This window comes from Centruroides vittatus, unplaced genomic scaffold (assembly GCF_030686945.1).
Source record: "Centruroides vittatus isolate TY-2023 unplaced genomic scaffold, ASM3068694v2 contig_717, whole genome shotgun sequence".
NCBI classification, from domain to species: Eukaryota; Metazoa; Arthropoda; class Arachnida; order Scorpiones; family Buthidae; genus Centruroides; species Centruroides vittatus.
The window spans coordinates 4,989,059-5,006,780 of record NW_027122456.1 but is presented as its reverse complement, the minus strand read 5'-3'; the positions used below and the strand labels follow the sequence as shown (position 1 = coordinate 5,006,780).

The window sequence follows — 17,722 nt, the reverse complement described above, 5'->3', positions numbered from 1 at the left end:
TCACTTTGTCAGTGGACAGCTATTTATCTTATTTGTCTTTGTGATCATAAGCTCTTTTTGATATCAGGCTCTTGACACCAGACAAGAATGTTCGATTGTGTCTTGCCTCACGATAATAACTATATTTAAATTCACATTTGAGTGTGAAGATTTTGTATTTTGAGTGGGAAGGTCTACCTAATGTTCAAGCGGGGTATTGTAAGTTCAACAATAGGGTGACCGACATCCAAATAAATCCAAATTGAAGCCAGGTTAACAAATAACAAAAATTTAATGAATAAAAAAAATTAGAGGTTAAATACAAGAGAGATTAAAATATATCTATGTCAATAACTAAGTATACCTCTAATAGACAGAGAGAGTTTACAATATTTAGTGCATAATACCTCTTGATAACAGAGAGATGTCTTTGGGCACAGACTAAATTCTATCATTGGGGTGAGGAAAGAGAATCTTCACTGATCAGTTGGCTCAGTGGAGAGATAGCAGAGACTGGAGCTGAGAAGAGCTGATGAGGGCTGATAGACAGAGAACTTTGAAGAGAGAGCCTCAAGATCAGGTTGTTTACGCTTTTTATCCTGAATCTAATCCAATTTAGTGTTAATTAATTACACATGTGACAGGATTTAGGGGTGGCTCAAACTAGCAGACGTTCATCAACATGTGTGAGATAAGATCTCACCATGGAAAGCTGATAAACTGGAAGGAAACTATTTCCTTTTTCTATCAATTTTCCACGAAAGTGTAAAATTTATGTTTTGTTTCGCAAAAAATTATTATTTAATCACACAAGTAATTAAATAAAGTCTAAAGAAATCTTTCAAATCTAACGAAAGGTGCTTTTTTTTTGTCTCCAGATTCTCACATTAGCATTAAGTCTATTTACATATTTTTATGTTTGGTTTTAGCACAGGACTGTAATTACTTTATCTAGCAATAATGAATATTCACTTCTTAAAGAATTGTTTGATTTTTAATTATTAATTTGCAATTTAAAGTACTTTGGAATTTAATTTAGCAAAACACATGTGAAAATTAGTTGATAAAATAAAATATTAAAGTAACTGAATTCAGATCTTCTGAACTATATAATAATACAAAGCCCATAAAAACAACTAAAGTTAGCAGCTTTTAAAGTCTAGAATCATTTTGAATCACTTTAGATATAAACTTTCTTTATATTTAAAAAACTCCTGATTTGAAATTACATTTAACAGTCATTGCATTTGTTTTTTCTTTACATTTCTCTGAAGTACTTTGTACTCTTAGGCTACAAACTCCTATGTGTGTGTCTCAGGTTGAATAGCTCTGTTGTGCTCTATAACAGTGCCAAAAACATTTTTTAGTGTTAATTCTTCTGTAATGATTTTTCAAAATTCTATTTTGAAACATTACTTGTTTTTCTATAAAAAGTCTGTTTCTACTCAAAGATTTCATGTGAGTGAATGAGTAAATGAATTAATCAGTCAATCCAATTTAGTTTTATCTTATTAACTGAAAAGTAAATGTTGTGTACCTTTGTCAAGTTTTCACATCGAGCATGAATGGCTTGAATGAAAAGACCACTAGCTGCAGGATTTCTATGAATGGCACTATAAAAGAAGAAAATTTTATTAAGAGAACAAAATATAAATATGATTAAATTTTCAAAGGAATTCAATGTAAGAAATCAAATAATAATTTTATTTTGTTATATGAATATTCTAATATTTTTATCATCAAAATTTTTTTGCAATTATTATTAATATTAATTTCTTATTTAAATTATATTATTTGTATTGTGAATTGATCTACCTTATAAAATCTTGAACAGGTGTTTCTGTTGATAATTGAATTAAGTCATTGACATAATTAACAATCAACCATGTCATTTGTTCAGCATCATTCAAATTTTCACACTAAAAAAATTTAATGAATTAGTGTCTGCTAGTAATGAGATAGAACAAAATTACTACTTTTTAATAAAATTTATACAGCAAAATTTAATAACACAATGAAATAAATGATTATTTTTAGTTAATCTTTATTTAGTTAATATAATGGTAAAAAACTAAATAATAAATATCAGAACTAAATAAAATTACAGACTATCATTTTCAATATATTTTCTGTTTTTACATGTTAGAGATGCAAAACAGCTTTAATCATTTATAATCTTTGATATTTGGAACCATTCATTTCTAAAATATTTGAGGCACATATTAATTTTATTTTAGAGAAATATGAAATAATTAATTTTAAATATTAAAAGGACATTCGTGGACATTTTCCACAGAATTTAAAATGAAAAAGTCTTCTATAAACATATGTAAATTTTAAACTGATTTCCTGTTTCACAATTAACTCTGTATGCCAATGATAAACAGTTTGTTCTTAAAATTTATTTATTTATTAATGTTGACTATATATTAGTTTGCAAAAATTTCCTTCCTTTTATAGTTTGTTCATAATGCCAATCTTCAAACAATATTTTTTTCTTGAAGAAAAATACTGTGAATTTTTTTTGTTTGTTAAAACAATGGTATGAGGAAACATTAAAAAACAAATTCCAGCAAACAGTTTTAATAATATGAATGGACAATTACAAAGATTATAAAGATTTACAAAATATAGAGCAATAAACAATAAAATGTTATTAAAAATATGTATTAAATTTTTATTTATTTATAAAATTAGTTTATAATCCATTATTCAATCAATTAAAATATCTGTCCCACATTTTATTATTTAAAATCAATAAAATAAATTTGTATTTAAAAAGTATAATGAAGTTTTTGATGTAAATTATTGATATAAAATTAACTTACCACATAATCACAAAGTAATATAATTCCACCTTTTCTAACCATTTCAAGATTGCAAGAAGTCATTGTTAATGTATCATTTGTGGTGCTAAAGTAGTATAATTTACAAATTAGTTCATTTAACTTTAAATATAGTTTTTAATATTTATTATCAAAGTTAAAAACTTTTTTTATGAGAATATTAATTTTTAACAAAGTTTAATATAAAAAAAAGTACAAAAATGAATTGAAGTGAAACCTGCGATAATTGTTTATATGTGCTAATGTATGAATTTCTTATTGACTATATATGCATTAATATGCTACTATTTTATTATTTCTTAATAATATGAAATTTATTGTTCAATACAGAATTTTCTGCGTGTTCTCCCACAATGTCATTTTTGTTTCATTTTCAGATTCAATAATCAAATTTTTATCATCTGACTCAAGTAACATCTGTTGTAATTCTTCAACATCCTTCTCATTATCAATTCAATATGAAATATTTTCCATTTTCAAACAAAATACTGGAAAAATGCAAGTAGGTCATGTTATCGTTCAGAAACAAATTAAGGTAATGTTGAGAAAAACATGTAGTTTCAGCTAACAAAAAATAACTGGAAAGTAATGCTAGTCAATCAACATTGATTAACTAGCATTACTTTCCAGTTATTTTTTGTTGTCAGTCAATTGAAAGTAGCTACTCAAAGTTGCCAGATTCTATGCCATTTCAAAACAAAATGATTATTCTGAAGGTATATGTGAAATCAGTTGCAACCTCCAAAGAGTTAATTAGTATAATAAGGTGTGTTTAAACAAAGTATTTCAATTTTAATAAATCAGATTAAGGACAGTAACTTACTCATCAGCAAAATTTAGTGAATTTATATTATTCACACAAATTTTCTTTTAATTTTATTTTTTATTTCACTTTTTTAATTACACATCTAAATACCTCTAACTTTTAACACCAAATGGAATACAAAAACTATTCCATACTGAAAGAAATTGGAAAAATGCAATAATACAAACAAATGATCAAACTTTGAATTAAATTTTTTCTGACTGCTTCAATCATAGAATAGATTTGGAATAAAAGACTAATTTAATTGTTACTAGATACATTCATATAAGTTGTAAAAAACAGCCAAATTTTAAAATTTACTTGAGTGTGTGAATGCAAATTTAAGAATTTTTTAAAACAGCAATTTTTTTAAAAAAAGAAATGTGAATATCTTTTTTTCTTAGAATTAAAATCAAATGGAGATTTTTTAAAAAAGCAAATTTACTGAAACATTTTAAATCAAAACAAATCATGTAAAAAGAGAAGTAAATTTTTTCAGACAGTGTTAAATCAAAATAATGTAAAAATAAATCTGTGTAAAAACAGAATTGGGTGTATATTTAAATGTAAATATAGTAAAAATACAACAAGAATGTATAAAAACAATTGTCAATATTTAGTTATTTCTGAATGTCTATTCAATTGGATTATTCTTAATATTAAATTTACAATAACTTTTAATGTTTCTGAATAATCAAAAATATCAGAATATTAAAAATAAATGGTATTTAAACAAATATTAAATTTATTATTTTGATATCAAAATCTGTCATCTCTGCATATATTTAAATTAATTTATAAAATTTCTTTATTGAAAATAAAGTATTAACATTGTATTATAGTAACTGTTTAAAACATGCTATATTGTTCATAAATATTATAGTGTTTATAAAATAGCAGAAATGTAAAATTATCATTAATAAATTTTTTAAGTGTTTCCTTTTATCACAGACTTTTTATTTATTGATAGATATTTAACTAGAACTTATTTTTCTAAGTACTTATAGATTTTTTCATATAAACTAGTCCATGTTTTGTTTTAATTATATTAATGTTTAGTTATAACCAAAATCAATATGAATACTTACTTTGGATGCAGAGTATTTGCAGAGTTAACAGTTTTATTAAATACAGGCCTTAAAATCTGTGTCCAGAAATTTTGATTATCACAGTTCAATAAAGTAAGTACATTACACCATTGTAAAACCACAGTAGGATGAACTGGTGCTAAGTCTAAAAATAACTGACTTATTTCTTTAATAGAATATAAATGAACATTTTTGTCTTCAATCCCTTTTGTCTCTTGCTTTATCAGTGTCATAGCAGAATTAGCTACATGACGAAACATTCCTGTAAAAAATAAACTTTTATATTATCACTATTATTATTTTTTTTTTGAATCATCTAAAAAGTTTATATCATTATTATTTAAATTCACACAAGTTCTGTATCTTTCAACTATTTTCATGTTATGATAATTGTATCTCTGAGTTATTCATTGATCAGACATTAAATATGTCAGAATGTATTCTAGAAAATATTTAGTTTTTAAAATGATTTATTTATCTCTGAAAATGTACAAAAAGAAATTACAGATATGACATATCATAATATATGGATTTATATAAAATTTAGTAATGTAGCAATATCATAAAAAAATATTTGTAAGTGAATGAGGAGAATGTTCTGACTAATAGTATCTTTGTCAAAAGTAGTTTGCTAAGTTTAAATGTTGAAATTTTAGTTTAGAAGAGGGATGATATTTAGATGATTTTAAAATGATGAGAATATTCATATAGCAATAAATAGAAATACATTTATCATGAATTTTTATTTATTCTACCAAAAAGATTGCACTTTATACTTAAAATTCTAATATCAACCACATTTGATCATATTAAAATCAATATGGATCCTGCACTCACTGTCAGAAAAAATTTGTTGGATTGAGTTTCTGCATCTGCATCATTATTTATTCAACAAAGAATGATTCATTTCTTGATAGACTAGTTTCTGGAAGGGAGAAATCCATAAATTTGTTTTAAGGTAGGAACAAAACAAGGTAAGAACAATGAACAAAATCATTATATAAGTGATTGAAATAATGTTTCAGATAAAATTAAATAAAATTTAGTATTGAGTTTTAATTGTAAAATGAATGCTACAAAATTTTTGATATTTGTGATATCAAAAATCCACTATATTTATATTTTATTTACTTTGTTCCAATTTGCTAATTAATCTGTTCCTTGACTATTACTATGCATCAATAGAACTTATGCTGTGACATATATTCCACAGAATCATAACTTAATAAATTTTATATGATTAATCTAAAGTGTTCTTATAATTTCAATATGATGACTATAATGAAGTTTTGATTGAAAAGACAAACAAAATGGAACACAAACATATAAATGCTTCATTATCATACATATTAATCAAAAACATTTTTATAAAATTATATGGTAATGAAATTTTTTTGCTTAATAATATGCTTTTTCATTTCATAAAAACAATATACTTATTATTTATTTAAGTTAATATAAATAATTAATAAAAGATAATATGAAAATATCTTAATACAAAAGTAAAAGTTACCTGATTGAAACATATGCATAAAATACAGAAGCAATTCAGCCATCTGTTGGCAAAGAAAATTTAAATCATTGGTTTCAGATGTAATTGTATATGTTTGTTCATGAATTGCTTTAACTAAAATTCCTGCCACTTGAAACAAAAATCTGTTTAAAAATATCCATAGATTATTTTTTAGAATTCACTATTAATTTTACAAATTAAAAGCTAAAATATAATATAAAAATAATCTATCAATTTTTTATTAAATGAATACCTTGCAAATGTTTCTTCAGGACTAGAAGGATTTTCACTGGGAGAAAAATTAATCATAATATCTTCTGCACATAATGGATGATTAAACTGAACAGGTAAATCAGTTCCATATTTTGGAACAGCTATTACAAATCCTAAATCACCCAATCTTGATAAAACGACCTCTTCTTTTCCTTGAGATATCAAAACTCTTAATACAACCAATATTAGGCACATCCAACGATTTAAATTGGGTGCATCAGTCTGTAAAAAGCATTGTTATGTATAAAATTGTTCTGAATTTCTGAACATGAACACACATACACTTTTTAATATGATAACTTAAAATAATAAATTATAAAATAAATTCAACATAATGTCAAATAATCTGAGACATTGCTTAAATACATTACATGAAAATAATTAACTTTACAATTAACATCAAATAATAACAAGTTTGTAGTTTACAAGTATTAAAACTTTCAGAGACTAAAAATTACAAAATTCCCATTTACTTACACTTTTAACAATTTTGCTTTATATACAAGAATGTAATATTAAAATCATTATACAGCATTCAGTTCAAGCTTATTCACTTTTATCATCATGTGAGTTGTGGAATGTAAAAGACAAATGATATGAACAAACCACAAGGAACAAAAATATTTATTTACAGAATTATTTTATTAACAGGTTACTGATGCCCGTCACAGAGACGAATTCTCGTGGATATATATAGTCTCCACTCTCGTTCAGAATTTTACAATTTATGTTATACTCGATACGATTGTAATTAACTATTTATAACTATACTTACAACTAAACTTAACCTACCACTATAACTAATAGAAATAGAAAGATGAAGGTAGTTAGGCATAAGGGGTCCTGATCTGGGAGGTCAATTACGGTAGATGTCCAATCCGTTAGCATCGGGTTTTATACTATGCGGTGGATACTCGATATGCACCGAGGTGTTTCTTGAGACTTCACAGGAACGGATCTCTCAATTAGTTCTCGATTCTGTCCCACCCTTTCTATCTGGGCTCTATCTGTTGGTCTTCATTTCACGCACGTACCCAAGGAGTCTCTCACGACCTTCCTTCTCGGTGTCCAGTCCAAAAGTGTCTGTTATTCTTATCCCTCTGACTTGCGGTTCATTCGGGCAGGACCCCCTTCTGTCCCTTTTGTGAAAACCACCAATCAGGACCCACGAGAAAAGCCGTTCCTGTCAGGTGACGGGAAGGGTTAAGAACGGAAGGGAGAAGAATTAAGGAAAAAGAAAGGGTTCTAATTCTATACACAGTATTTACAAACAACAAAATGGCAGACAGCCACAATCACAAATGATCAATCAAATTTGTTAAAACCATTATTATTAAATGAAAAATATTTTCAATCCTTTATAATGACTTTTCTTAGAGTATTAATACTTATTTTCTGATCTTTACTGAAAGTATCATTAAAAAAATTTTTAACTTAACTGTATACTTGTTCAAACTATGAAATATTCGAATTTTTGAAATATATATGTAAAATAAAATAATTTTTATTATTAAATGAATATAATTTTATTCTTAACCTCTGATAAAATTAATTATAATTCTAAAGAAAAGCAAATTATCTAATGTAAAAAAAATTGTTCTGTAATTCCATTATTTGTTCAGTAAGGTAAATAGTAACATAGTGAAATAGAAATGAAAACTGTCCATAATATTATGTAATGAAAATTAATAAAAATAGAAGTAATAGATAATAGTTAATAACAAAGATATGATATATCATAAACAAAATCAGAGATAAAATTAAGCAGATTAATACATGCACAGATGCAACAGAGAATCATTTCCAAAAGTGCTTATAATGACAACACATTATATACATACAGACTGTATACACGGTATAGTTTCTCTGATTATAGTAGTAGATAAATGTTTTACATTCATGACAATCAATCAAAAATTTAAAACAGCAACTAGAAAAATATTTATAAAGTAATAATTTTTCACTCAAAAACTGGTGCTTTTGATCTTTAAAAAGATTGCATGTATGTATGTATGAGTATGATCTTTTATTAATTACTTAGTGAATCTAAAAAAATAAATATATACACAGTGAACAGTATATAATAATGAACACTTGTAAGACAAAAAACCTGCCTGTTATAGAGAAGTGTCTATTCAAGAAAGGTTTTGTAAAAATTACCCATTAAATGAAACATTTTTTAAATGTAGCCAGCATTAGTTTTATTTATGAATGTTTAATATTAAATATTAAATATAATGTTAAAATATTATATAATGTGTGTCTATATGCACACATTATATAATATGCATATAGACAAACATCATGCAACAGAAATATAACACATTACGATAAATGATGAATTACAATAAGAGGGTCAGTAATTTTTTTAATTCAATTATTTTTGTTGTTTTTTTTTACAATTAATTTCAATAATTTGTTTCTCATTAAGCATATTAAATCTTGTACTATATTACAATCAACTGCAGACTTGCTGCTATATTGCAATTTCTTACAAACATCATTTAAATTTGACATTGTCTGTTTTGAAATTTTTTAAGCCATTCATTTGAAGCTTTTAAGTCCATGTCATCTAATATGGTTGCAAACTGTAAAAAAAACTTTGGCTTGTATTATTGGCCTGACAGAAACATTCTGACTCTGCAGAACCATTCTATGACCATTTTGTCGACGAGTGCACTATGCCCATCCTGCAACTATTGGATTTGCTGCTCATTGTCATTACAAATACCAATGGCTTTTTGTTTCTTGACAATTTCTGCAGCTTGTGTTTTCCTCAATCTTGAATACTTCAGCTAATTTTCTCTTTCTGCACGTTTTCACAAACTCGTTTGTTTGCAATATTCAATAATTTTCATCTTCTCTTCTAAAGCGATTTACATGTTTAATTTACATGTAGCCACATGTTCAGATTCTCTTTTCAACATGGGAAAAATGTGGTGTGTCTTCGAGTCAGATAAAAATATTCAAGGGTATAGGCATGGACAATTGTCAACTTCTTATATCTGGTATTTTCTATTGTAAAATTTTTCTAAATAGTCAATCAGCAATAGAGACAGATGAATTTATTTATTGAATATATCATAAGCAAGAAGACAGGCCACCATATAACAGTAATGGCTCTAATTGGAATTAATTAAAATAGCCCATTTGGTGACCATCCATGTGAAATTTACTACATGTCTTACCTCTCTGAAATTTAATGTAATGAAGAGTTTCTGTTTAAGAGAGATCAATTGTAGTGAAATTACATATTTTTATACCAGATCACAAAAACTGTCCATTGTGGAGAGGTATTTGCTTTAGAAAGTGTCCAATAAGAGAGAGATTTCACTGCACAGATACATAAATATATTTAAAAATATACAAGAAACTAAGTCATCTTCACACTTCCATCATGTTCAATCACCAAGAACAAAACAGCCTTTCACAGAGACCACCTTTTATTAGAGGATACACCTCTATTACATAATTTTGCAGAGGTGTAGTCTCTAATAAAAGGCCATTTCTGAGAAGGTACACTGTTTTGTTCCTGGTAATTGGACATAATGAAGGTGTAAAGACATCTTAGTTTCTTGTATATTTTTAACTGTAAAAATACCATCAGCCATTTTAATTGAAATTATATATTTATTTTAGATTTACTAAGTTATTGATTCCTTTAATAATTTTCAAATCAGTATTAAAAATTTATAATAAATTGAATTCTACCTTTATCATCATCTTACTTTTTGGTTATTATGACTAATTTGACATTTTATTTAGTTCTAGACACCACACTGTTGAATAACAACTAAGTTAAGATTTGAGCTAAATCTAGTCTTAATGCATGGTGAATATTGATTTTAACTGAATTCATAACTTAAATCTTTCTCTGATTTTAACTTGTGCTGATAAATATAATTGTTAGAATTTAAATTTTTTATTATTTGTATAAACATATATATCAATAAAGAAGTTTTTTTTTTTACTATGTGTATTTAACTACATGAAACTGCAATTTAGTTTAAATACTTATTCTGCAAACTAGAAGTTCAATAATTTGAGATGAAGTACAATACAAAAAACTTAGAACTAGAAGCCCAAGATGGTTCCACTTTTAAAGATCATATTTTTCTATAAAAGCAGAGAGTCTATTACAGAATTTTGTCATACACAGACTGTTTAATGTCTTTTTAAAGCAATTCTAATAAAAATATCAAAACTGAATTTAATATTAAAATAATTCAAATAAATAATTTCTCTTGCAAATTCATTTAGAGTATAATAGCAATTAATATTTCAAACATTTTAATCAATAAAAATGCTTATATGAATTATGTTATATTGTATAGTTTTCCTCATTCTGAGTGAAATTTTTGTTCTCTAATAATATTTTTTTAACTTTCCTTGAATTGCTTAAAAATAATTGTTAGAAAAACTTTTTTAATGCAAAGCAATTAATGTTAAAATGAACTAAGTATTTTCTATTATATTTTATCTAAATTATTTTAACAAATAAGTTAATGTAAAATTTATTGATCTTTCTAAAAATTTAATTATATATTAATTTACACAGTACAAAAATATTTTACAAAGTATAGAAAAATCTATAGAAAATTTAAATGAAACAAACATATATAAAGACATCTTACCAATTTTTGGGGAGTAGTAAATAATGCTTTAAGTAGGATATCTGTTGGTCTAAAGACACTAGGAGCAACAGCTTCAAATAAATGGTGTAAAGTGTCTAAATGAAGTTGTTCATCTAGATGAAGCTAATTCAAAAATCAAAAATACATGTTTCATTGACTGATCTATTAATATCAGTTTCACAACTATTTTTCTAAAATATAAATTCAAACCTGTTGTTTAGATAGAAGTGGTAATATGATATCAACTATTTGTCTGGATAGTTTTTTCCAACGATCTTCTCCTTCTTTATAACTTTGATGTAAAATTGCAAGAAACAAATCTAGAACCTAATATTGAAATTTTTTTTTTATAATATTTATTGTCATTTTAATTACTTAAAATTTACAAAGATAATTTTCTTCTATAGACATAATTTTTTTAAAATAATTTCTTAAAGTAACTGTTTTTTTTTGTTTTTGTTCAGAAAGATTAATTATGACAACTTCTACACTGGTAATAAATTCATTATATGCATAATACTTAATTCATAATTAAATTTTTATTATAAAAATTTAATTTAACATATTACGTTAGGGATTATAATGATAATTTTATTTTCTCTCTCCTGATAAAAATTTAAAGCTGACTGTATACATAAAATTTTAAAGCAAAATAATATTCTGTGCTCAACTAATACATGAATAACTATGAATTAATTATATGATTGAAAAAAATGACATTTTATGTTAAAAATAAACATAACTTTTCTCATTATTCAATTTAGAAATTTTTAAAATAGCAAAAAAGACTACAAGCAAAGACTAAAAGAAGCAAAAATGAAATACTTATAACATAGTTAGCAGTTTCATTAATATAAATCACCCAATAAAGAATTACCTTCTAAACTAATAATAAAATCAAGCTACTATTGCTAATTACTACAAAAAAGTTACGTAAGTTTGAATAATTAGAATTAAACTGCTTTATTATAAATAAATTTTATTTATCATTAAAGTTATATTTAAATATATTTTATGAGAAATAAATAAACTATCAATGTTATTATATTTAACTATTAACTGAATAAAAGTAGTTTGCAAAACAATTACAGAACAATATTACCTCCAATCAAAGATAATTAACTTTCTCAAAGACGTAAAGAAAATATTTTTAGCTGGAATAGCTATAGTTTAAAGATTTTATAAACAATCAACACTACACCTAGAGACTATTTGTGATTATTTATTGCAAAACTAATCCAGTTAAAAAGCAATTCAAAATTTGTTTTAATTCTGATTTTGTTGTTAAATTTGTATTTTCTGTTTTTAATATGAAGACATTTAAGTAAATGAAAGAAGTAAGTCTTTAAATCAGAAATCTATATTATTTTAAAAACTATCCAATAGCTAAATTTGATTACATTATAAAAAAATTTGAATACTAAAGGTAGATTGTGTTACCATCTCGCAAAGAATTTAATGATGAGAATAATTTTAAATTAACTGTAATGGTTAATTTAAAATTATTCAGACATATCTGAAAGATTTGAGACTGTAATAAATGTATCTGGCTAGTAAAATATAACATGTAATAAAAAAAAAACTGGATACTTAATACTGAACTAATTTAAATCTTGTAGAAACTAAGCATGAAATTGTTTTAGGGAATTTATCACACAGAACCCATAATAATAGAAATGCACTTGCATTCATTTGGTTAATAAAAGTCTGTTTAATCAATTACCTAGTTCCTCTGTGATAAGTTGTATAAAGCAATTTTATGCTCAATTACAACAATCTCAAATACAACAAAAAGTGACCAACTATTAATTTAAATCTGACTGTTATCTTGAATGTTAGTAGAGATAATCTACTTGAAATCCATTGTGCTGAATCCTGATCAGCAGAAATACTTTATAAACTTTAATAGCCATTTTTCTTGGAAACAAAGCATCTCATAAAAAAAGCTTTATTCTGTATTTTCAATGGAGTATTTCATGTAGAATCACTACCTTCCCACTTGTACTACCAGTTACATAGTTAAATGACACACTGTGTGTGTGTGTGTGTGTGTGGAAATAAAAACTGAAGATCTAAATAGCATAAGTGATAACAAACCATCCCAGCTTAAAAATTTTGAGTTTGAATGCCCTCTGATTAACCTTTTCTTTCAATCATTTCTAATTTAATTAATTAATTTAAACTTATTTTCAATTATGTATACTAGTGATGGTGCATTTGCATCTTTCATGTTAGTTGTCATGTTTACCCAGAAGTTCACCACTGTAGTTAAATACAATGCTACTCATTTGGCCTACTACTGTGATCAAAAAATATTGGGAATGGTTCATTTAAACTAAGCATAAGCAAAAGATGCTAAGGCCAATTTTTCATTTTTTGGTATGACTTTCATTGAGATCTAGCAGTTTTATACATTAATTTCAGAAGTATTGTTTCCTAGATTTATTTCTTTATTATTAAAGATATATGAATGGTATAAGAATTATATATCTGTTATTCAAATTATGTCTATATTTTATATTGCAGTCTTACATTTGATTTATTAAATACAACAAAATAATCTTTATTTATTATAGAAAAAATAATTTCTCCTGATTCCTTTGTTTGACTTTTTCTGTTAAAATTTTATTTTCATTATGTTTAATCATTTTATACTACTTTTCTTTAAAACATATTACTGTATAAATCATAGTACAATTTTTTAATTTCAAAATATTCACCTAAAAATAATAATGATATTATAAATGTAATTAATACACCTAAAATCATCAAGTATATTTTTTATATAAACTTAATATTTAACATTAAAAAAAATGTGAAAAAAGCAACGTTCTGTTGAATTTAGCTACAATTATAAATCAAGCAATGAGATCAAAAAACTATGTTGCTAAATTTTCACATTATAAAATTACATTATTACTCACTGAAAAAACTTAACAGACAGCAGACCTGTGGATAATGAACAAGACGTAGCAGCATGGAAACCACAACTTCTTTTTGTGTATCCAATTCCTTTCCTGAATCTAGCTTATTTGATCCTCTCAACAAAAAGAGGTCTTCTACAATAGGTTGCAGTGCAGGAATTGCTTTATTAAAAAAAGTTTTTATTTACAATTTATAAATTAACAATAATTCAAATTTTATAGATTAATCTAGAAAATTATAAACAAATTTCTAAATTATATTAATAATACTATATAAAACTTTATACTAATAATATATCTGAATATAAATAACTGAAATTTTCAAAATTAAGTACATATTCTGGTAATATCACTAGTATCAAAGAAGCAGAATTATCATCATTAATTGATAAACATCTAAAAATTTATTAATATTTTCTTTATTAATAAATTAAATTATTCATAAATTTAATTTATTAATAAAGCAAAAATATATCAAAATTTAAATTTCATTTAACAAATATTGAATTTACAAATACAAGATAAGTTTGATTTGGACTTCAGATTTAACAGACAAAATTTCCAGTCTACATATCATATGTGAAAATTAACACAATGTTCATTTTAAAATATGTTTTATGTGTAATTAAATTAACAATTTATTTTTTTAAATCTAAAAGTCAATGCTCATAAAATGTATTTTCCAAAAAATATTTATTTGTTTATTTTGATTTAGATCATATAGTTATTTATTACAGTTTCAAAACTATAGTGAGTACAAAAGCAATAATACATATAGAAAACTTTTCTGTAAAATTAAACTTTTAATACAAACTTAATTTTAATTACACAAACATATCTACATAAGTAAAAACAGATGAACTAATTTGGAAAAATGCATGTGTTAAAAAATTTATACTTTATTATATAATGAACTTTTAGCTTTAACGAACAACCTTCTCCTGAATTAGTCCACCGAATAGAAAAATTTTCAAATTGCAGACCTATACATTCCCACTGTCATCCCTCTGTCTGTCCTTTGTTAATCTCAAGAACGAGTTGGATAGATGAAAACTGAGACCAGATATATAAAAGGATTAAAGGCCAGAGAGACAAATTAACTATATTGAAATTACAAAAAGCTATATATGTTTGTATTTAGTTAATCATTATTTTAATTAAAATGATTACAAACTGCAGCCTGGCATCGTGACAATGTCATAATTTTGTAAATGTTTTCAAACAACGTCACTAATATAACAATTTTAATTGTATATAAATAAAGAAGGTCCCTATGTGTGTCTATCTATCCATCCAATTTTGATGATTCTTATGTTTTGTAGAGCATCAAAAACTACAAGCACTTTTTTAAAACATTCATTGGAAGTAAAATTAATCCTCAAAGCTGGACATATTATGTAACAGCATGGTCAACGTGCTGGCCTTCAAAACTGTGTGTTCTGTCATTGAACATGTGATTTGGCAATTTCAACACGTTGAGACAATAGAGGCAAGCATATAAAGTATGCTCTTACATAACTGTACAGTGTATATATGTTACAGTAAAAACCTGTTTTTAGTTAAAACGTGTTTTAACTAGTTGAAACTAGTTTTTACTGGATGTTATTGTTATAACTAGAATTTACTGCTAGTCAAAAATGAATTTGAGTTAAAACTAGTTTTATCTAGACAAAACGGGTTTTAACAAAATGGCTTAGTAGAAAACTGTTTCGACCAAGGTCATTCAGTTAACACGTTCCTATAGTGTATGATGAATTTCCTATCGCTTTAACGCTTTTCCCCCGACATCTTGTTTACATTTATTTTGTGATCCCTCCTAAGGCAATATAGGTCAGTCAGGCGATATTATTTTAAAAATTCACCAAAAATCAAATTATCATTATATCTATATGAAAAAAATCACTTACATTTATTAATAACTTTAGTTTTAAATACGATATTTTTCAATGCATTTTATTAGAAAAATTTATAAGAAAAAAAATATATATATATCAGAACTGACACACAAACTTGATGATTTGTAACATTTTGTGAAAATTAACATTGTCTAGTTACATAGTTGTTTGCTGGCACTGAGCCAGAAAGATGTAGAATATTGTTTTGTACAATTCGATATAACACTTATGCATGTATGTTTATTCGTTATTAAATTATCGCACATTATATCAAACATTTGTTTGAAATCAAAATTTTATACTGCTATCAACTAATATAATGAATTATTATACTTTATTCACTTCATATTGAACGAGATTATATCTGTTGTTAATAAATTTTACAAAAATCGATATTTACCAAAGTAACGATAAATCAATACCCTGGAAGTTTTGCTTAAAAAGCCAGGGTACCAATCGATCGGTGCCTTCAGGGACAAAGGGTTAATTACTGTTAATAACACAGATGTGTGACCAATATTTTCAATAAATATCGTATTAAATAATACAAATGTTTTAATCCCAATCATCACTTTATTTATTTCCCCCAAACATATTTATGTAGCTAAAATTAGTTTTAACTAATGTTAAAAGTTAAAACTAGTTTTATCTAAAATCAAAACATGTACAGCACTAAATTCTAGTTTTAACTAGACAAAACGGGTTTTAACAATGATATCCAATAAAAACTAGTTTCAACTAGTTAAAACGCGTTTTAACTAAAAACAGGTTTTTACTGTAACATATATAAGTTTTGAGGCATTTTGAGTTACCTTCTATAGTGTTGCAGCATAAATTACTGTCCTAGCAGACCAATCTGGCATAGCCCAGAATGGGATCCAGGTGGGCATCAAGTGGTAGAATTTATGACAAGACATGCTATTACATCTAATAATCTAAGCAAACTTGTTATATATTACACAGATCATGGTGAAAGCTGGATAGACTTGTGCTTAACAAATCACCAAGCAAGACATCTAGACATTGAATGTTATACTCTTGATGAAATAAGTGGAAGTGATCACAGATATATTCAGTGGATGCTGCAAAGTATACAAACTGATCCTAATAATCTGATAATGACAAAAAGAACCGATTGGACGCTATTTGAAGATCTTTTTAAGACATTTGGGCACGAACTGAAATACATAACATTAACGACATAAATCTCTTAGCCAACCATCTCACCACTTCAATGATAACTGCATTTGATTATTCAACTATAACAAAACAGCATAAATGTAAGAATACTCCATTGTGAAATGAAGAATTGGCTTCTCACAAAGAAAAGTGAGAAGACTTCTAAAGAACTTTCAACAGGAACAGGATCCTACTGAAAAGGAAAGAAAGAGAGCCCAATATAGGTTTTACTTTAATAATTACAAGACGAAGATCAATAAAACAAGAACTCAAGCATGGAGGAACTTTTGCACAAAAATGGGGAAAAAGAATGTGTGGAGCAATCCATACTATATAGCAGGCATGGGCAAATGTGGCTCTTTTTGAGTTACGTGCAGCTCTTGCTGAAAGTGTTAATTTCTGTTTTTTATTAATATTTTTACAATTTTATTTTTATAAATTTATGAAAATATGTTTATTAAAAAAATTCAATATTTGTTTTATATTATATTTATATTATATAATAAAATCGCACACCTTACCATACTATCCACCATGACAGTACAGAACTGTGGCTCCCATGCATTTTGCAAAACCTACATTGAGG

The 17,722-nt window shown here is 25.6% G+C and overlaps 1 protein-coding gene across 4 annotated transcripts in view; it reads right to left on the bottom strand.

Annotated features, from left to right (window-relative positions):
* Positions 1-17,722, bottom strand: part of htt (huntingtin) — a 145,143-nt gene that overhangs the window by 50,584 nt on the left and 76,837 nt on the right. For all 4 annotated transcript variants that reach the window (XR_010881591.1, XM_067276925.1, XM_067276928.1 and 1 more), the window contains exons 27-35: positions 14,088-14,224; positions 11,349-11,465; positions 11,139-11,261; positions 6,485-6,726; positions 6,232-6,374; positions 4,719-4,980; positions 2,808-2,892; positions 1,795-1,898; positions 1,517-1,592 (exon numbers count right to left, since the gene is read on the bottom strand). Coding sequence is in view for 3 of the 4 variants with exons in the window: in XM_067276925.1 (XP_067133026.1) it covers positions 1,517-1,592; positions 1,795-1,898; positions 2,808-2,892; positions 4,719-4,980; positions 6,232-6,374; positions 6,485-6,726; positions 11,139-11,261; positions 11,349-11,465; positions 14,088-14,224 (1,289 nt within the window). In the remaining variant the exon portion in view is untranslated. The remainder of the gene's footprint in view (positions 1-1,516; positions 1,593-1,794; positions 1,899-2,807; positions 2,893-4,718; positions 4,981-6,231; positions 6,375-6,484; positions 6,727-11,138; positions 11,262-11,348; positions 11,466-14,087; positions 14,225-17,722) is intronic.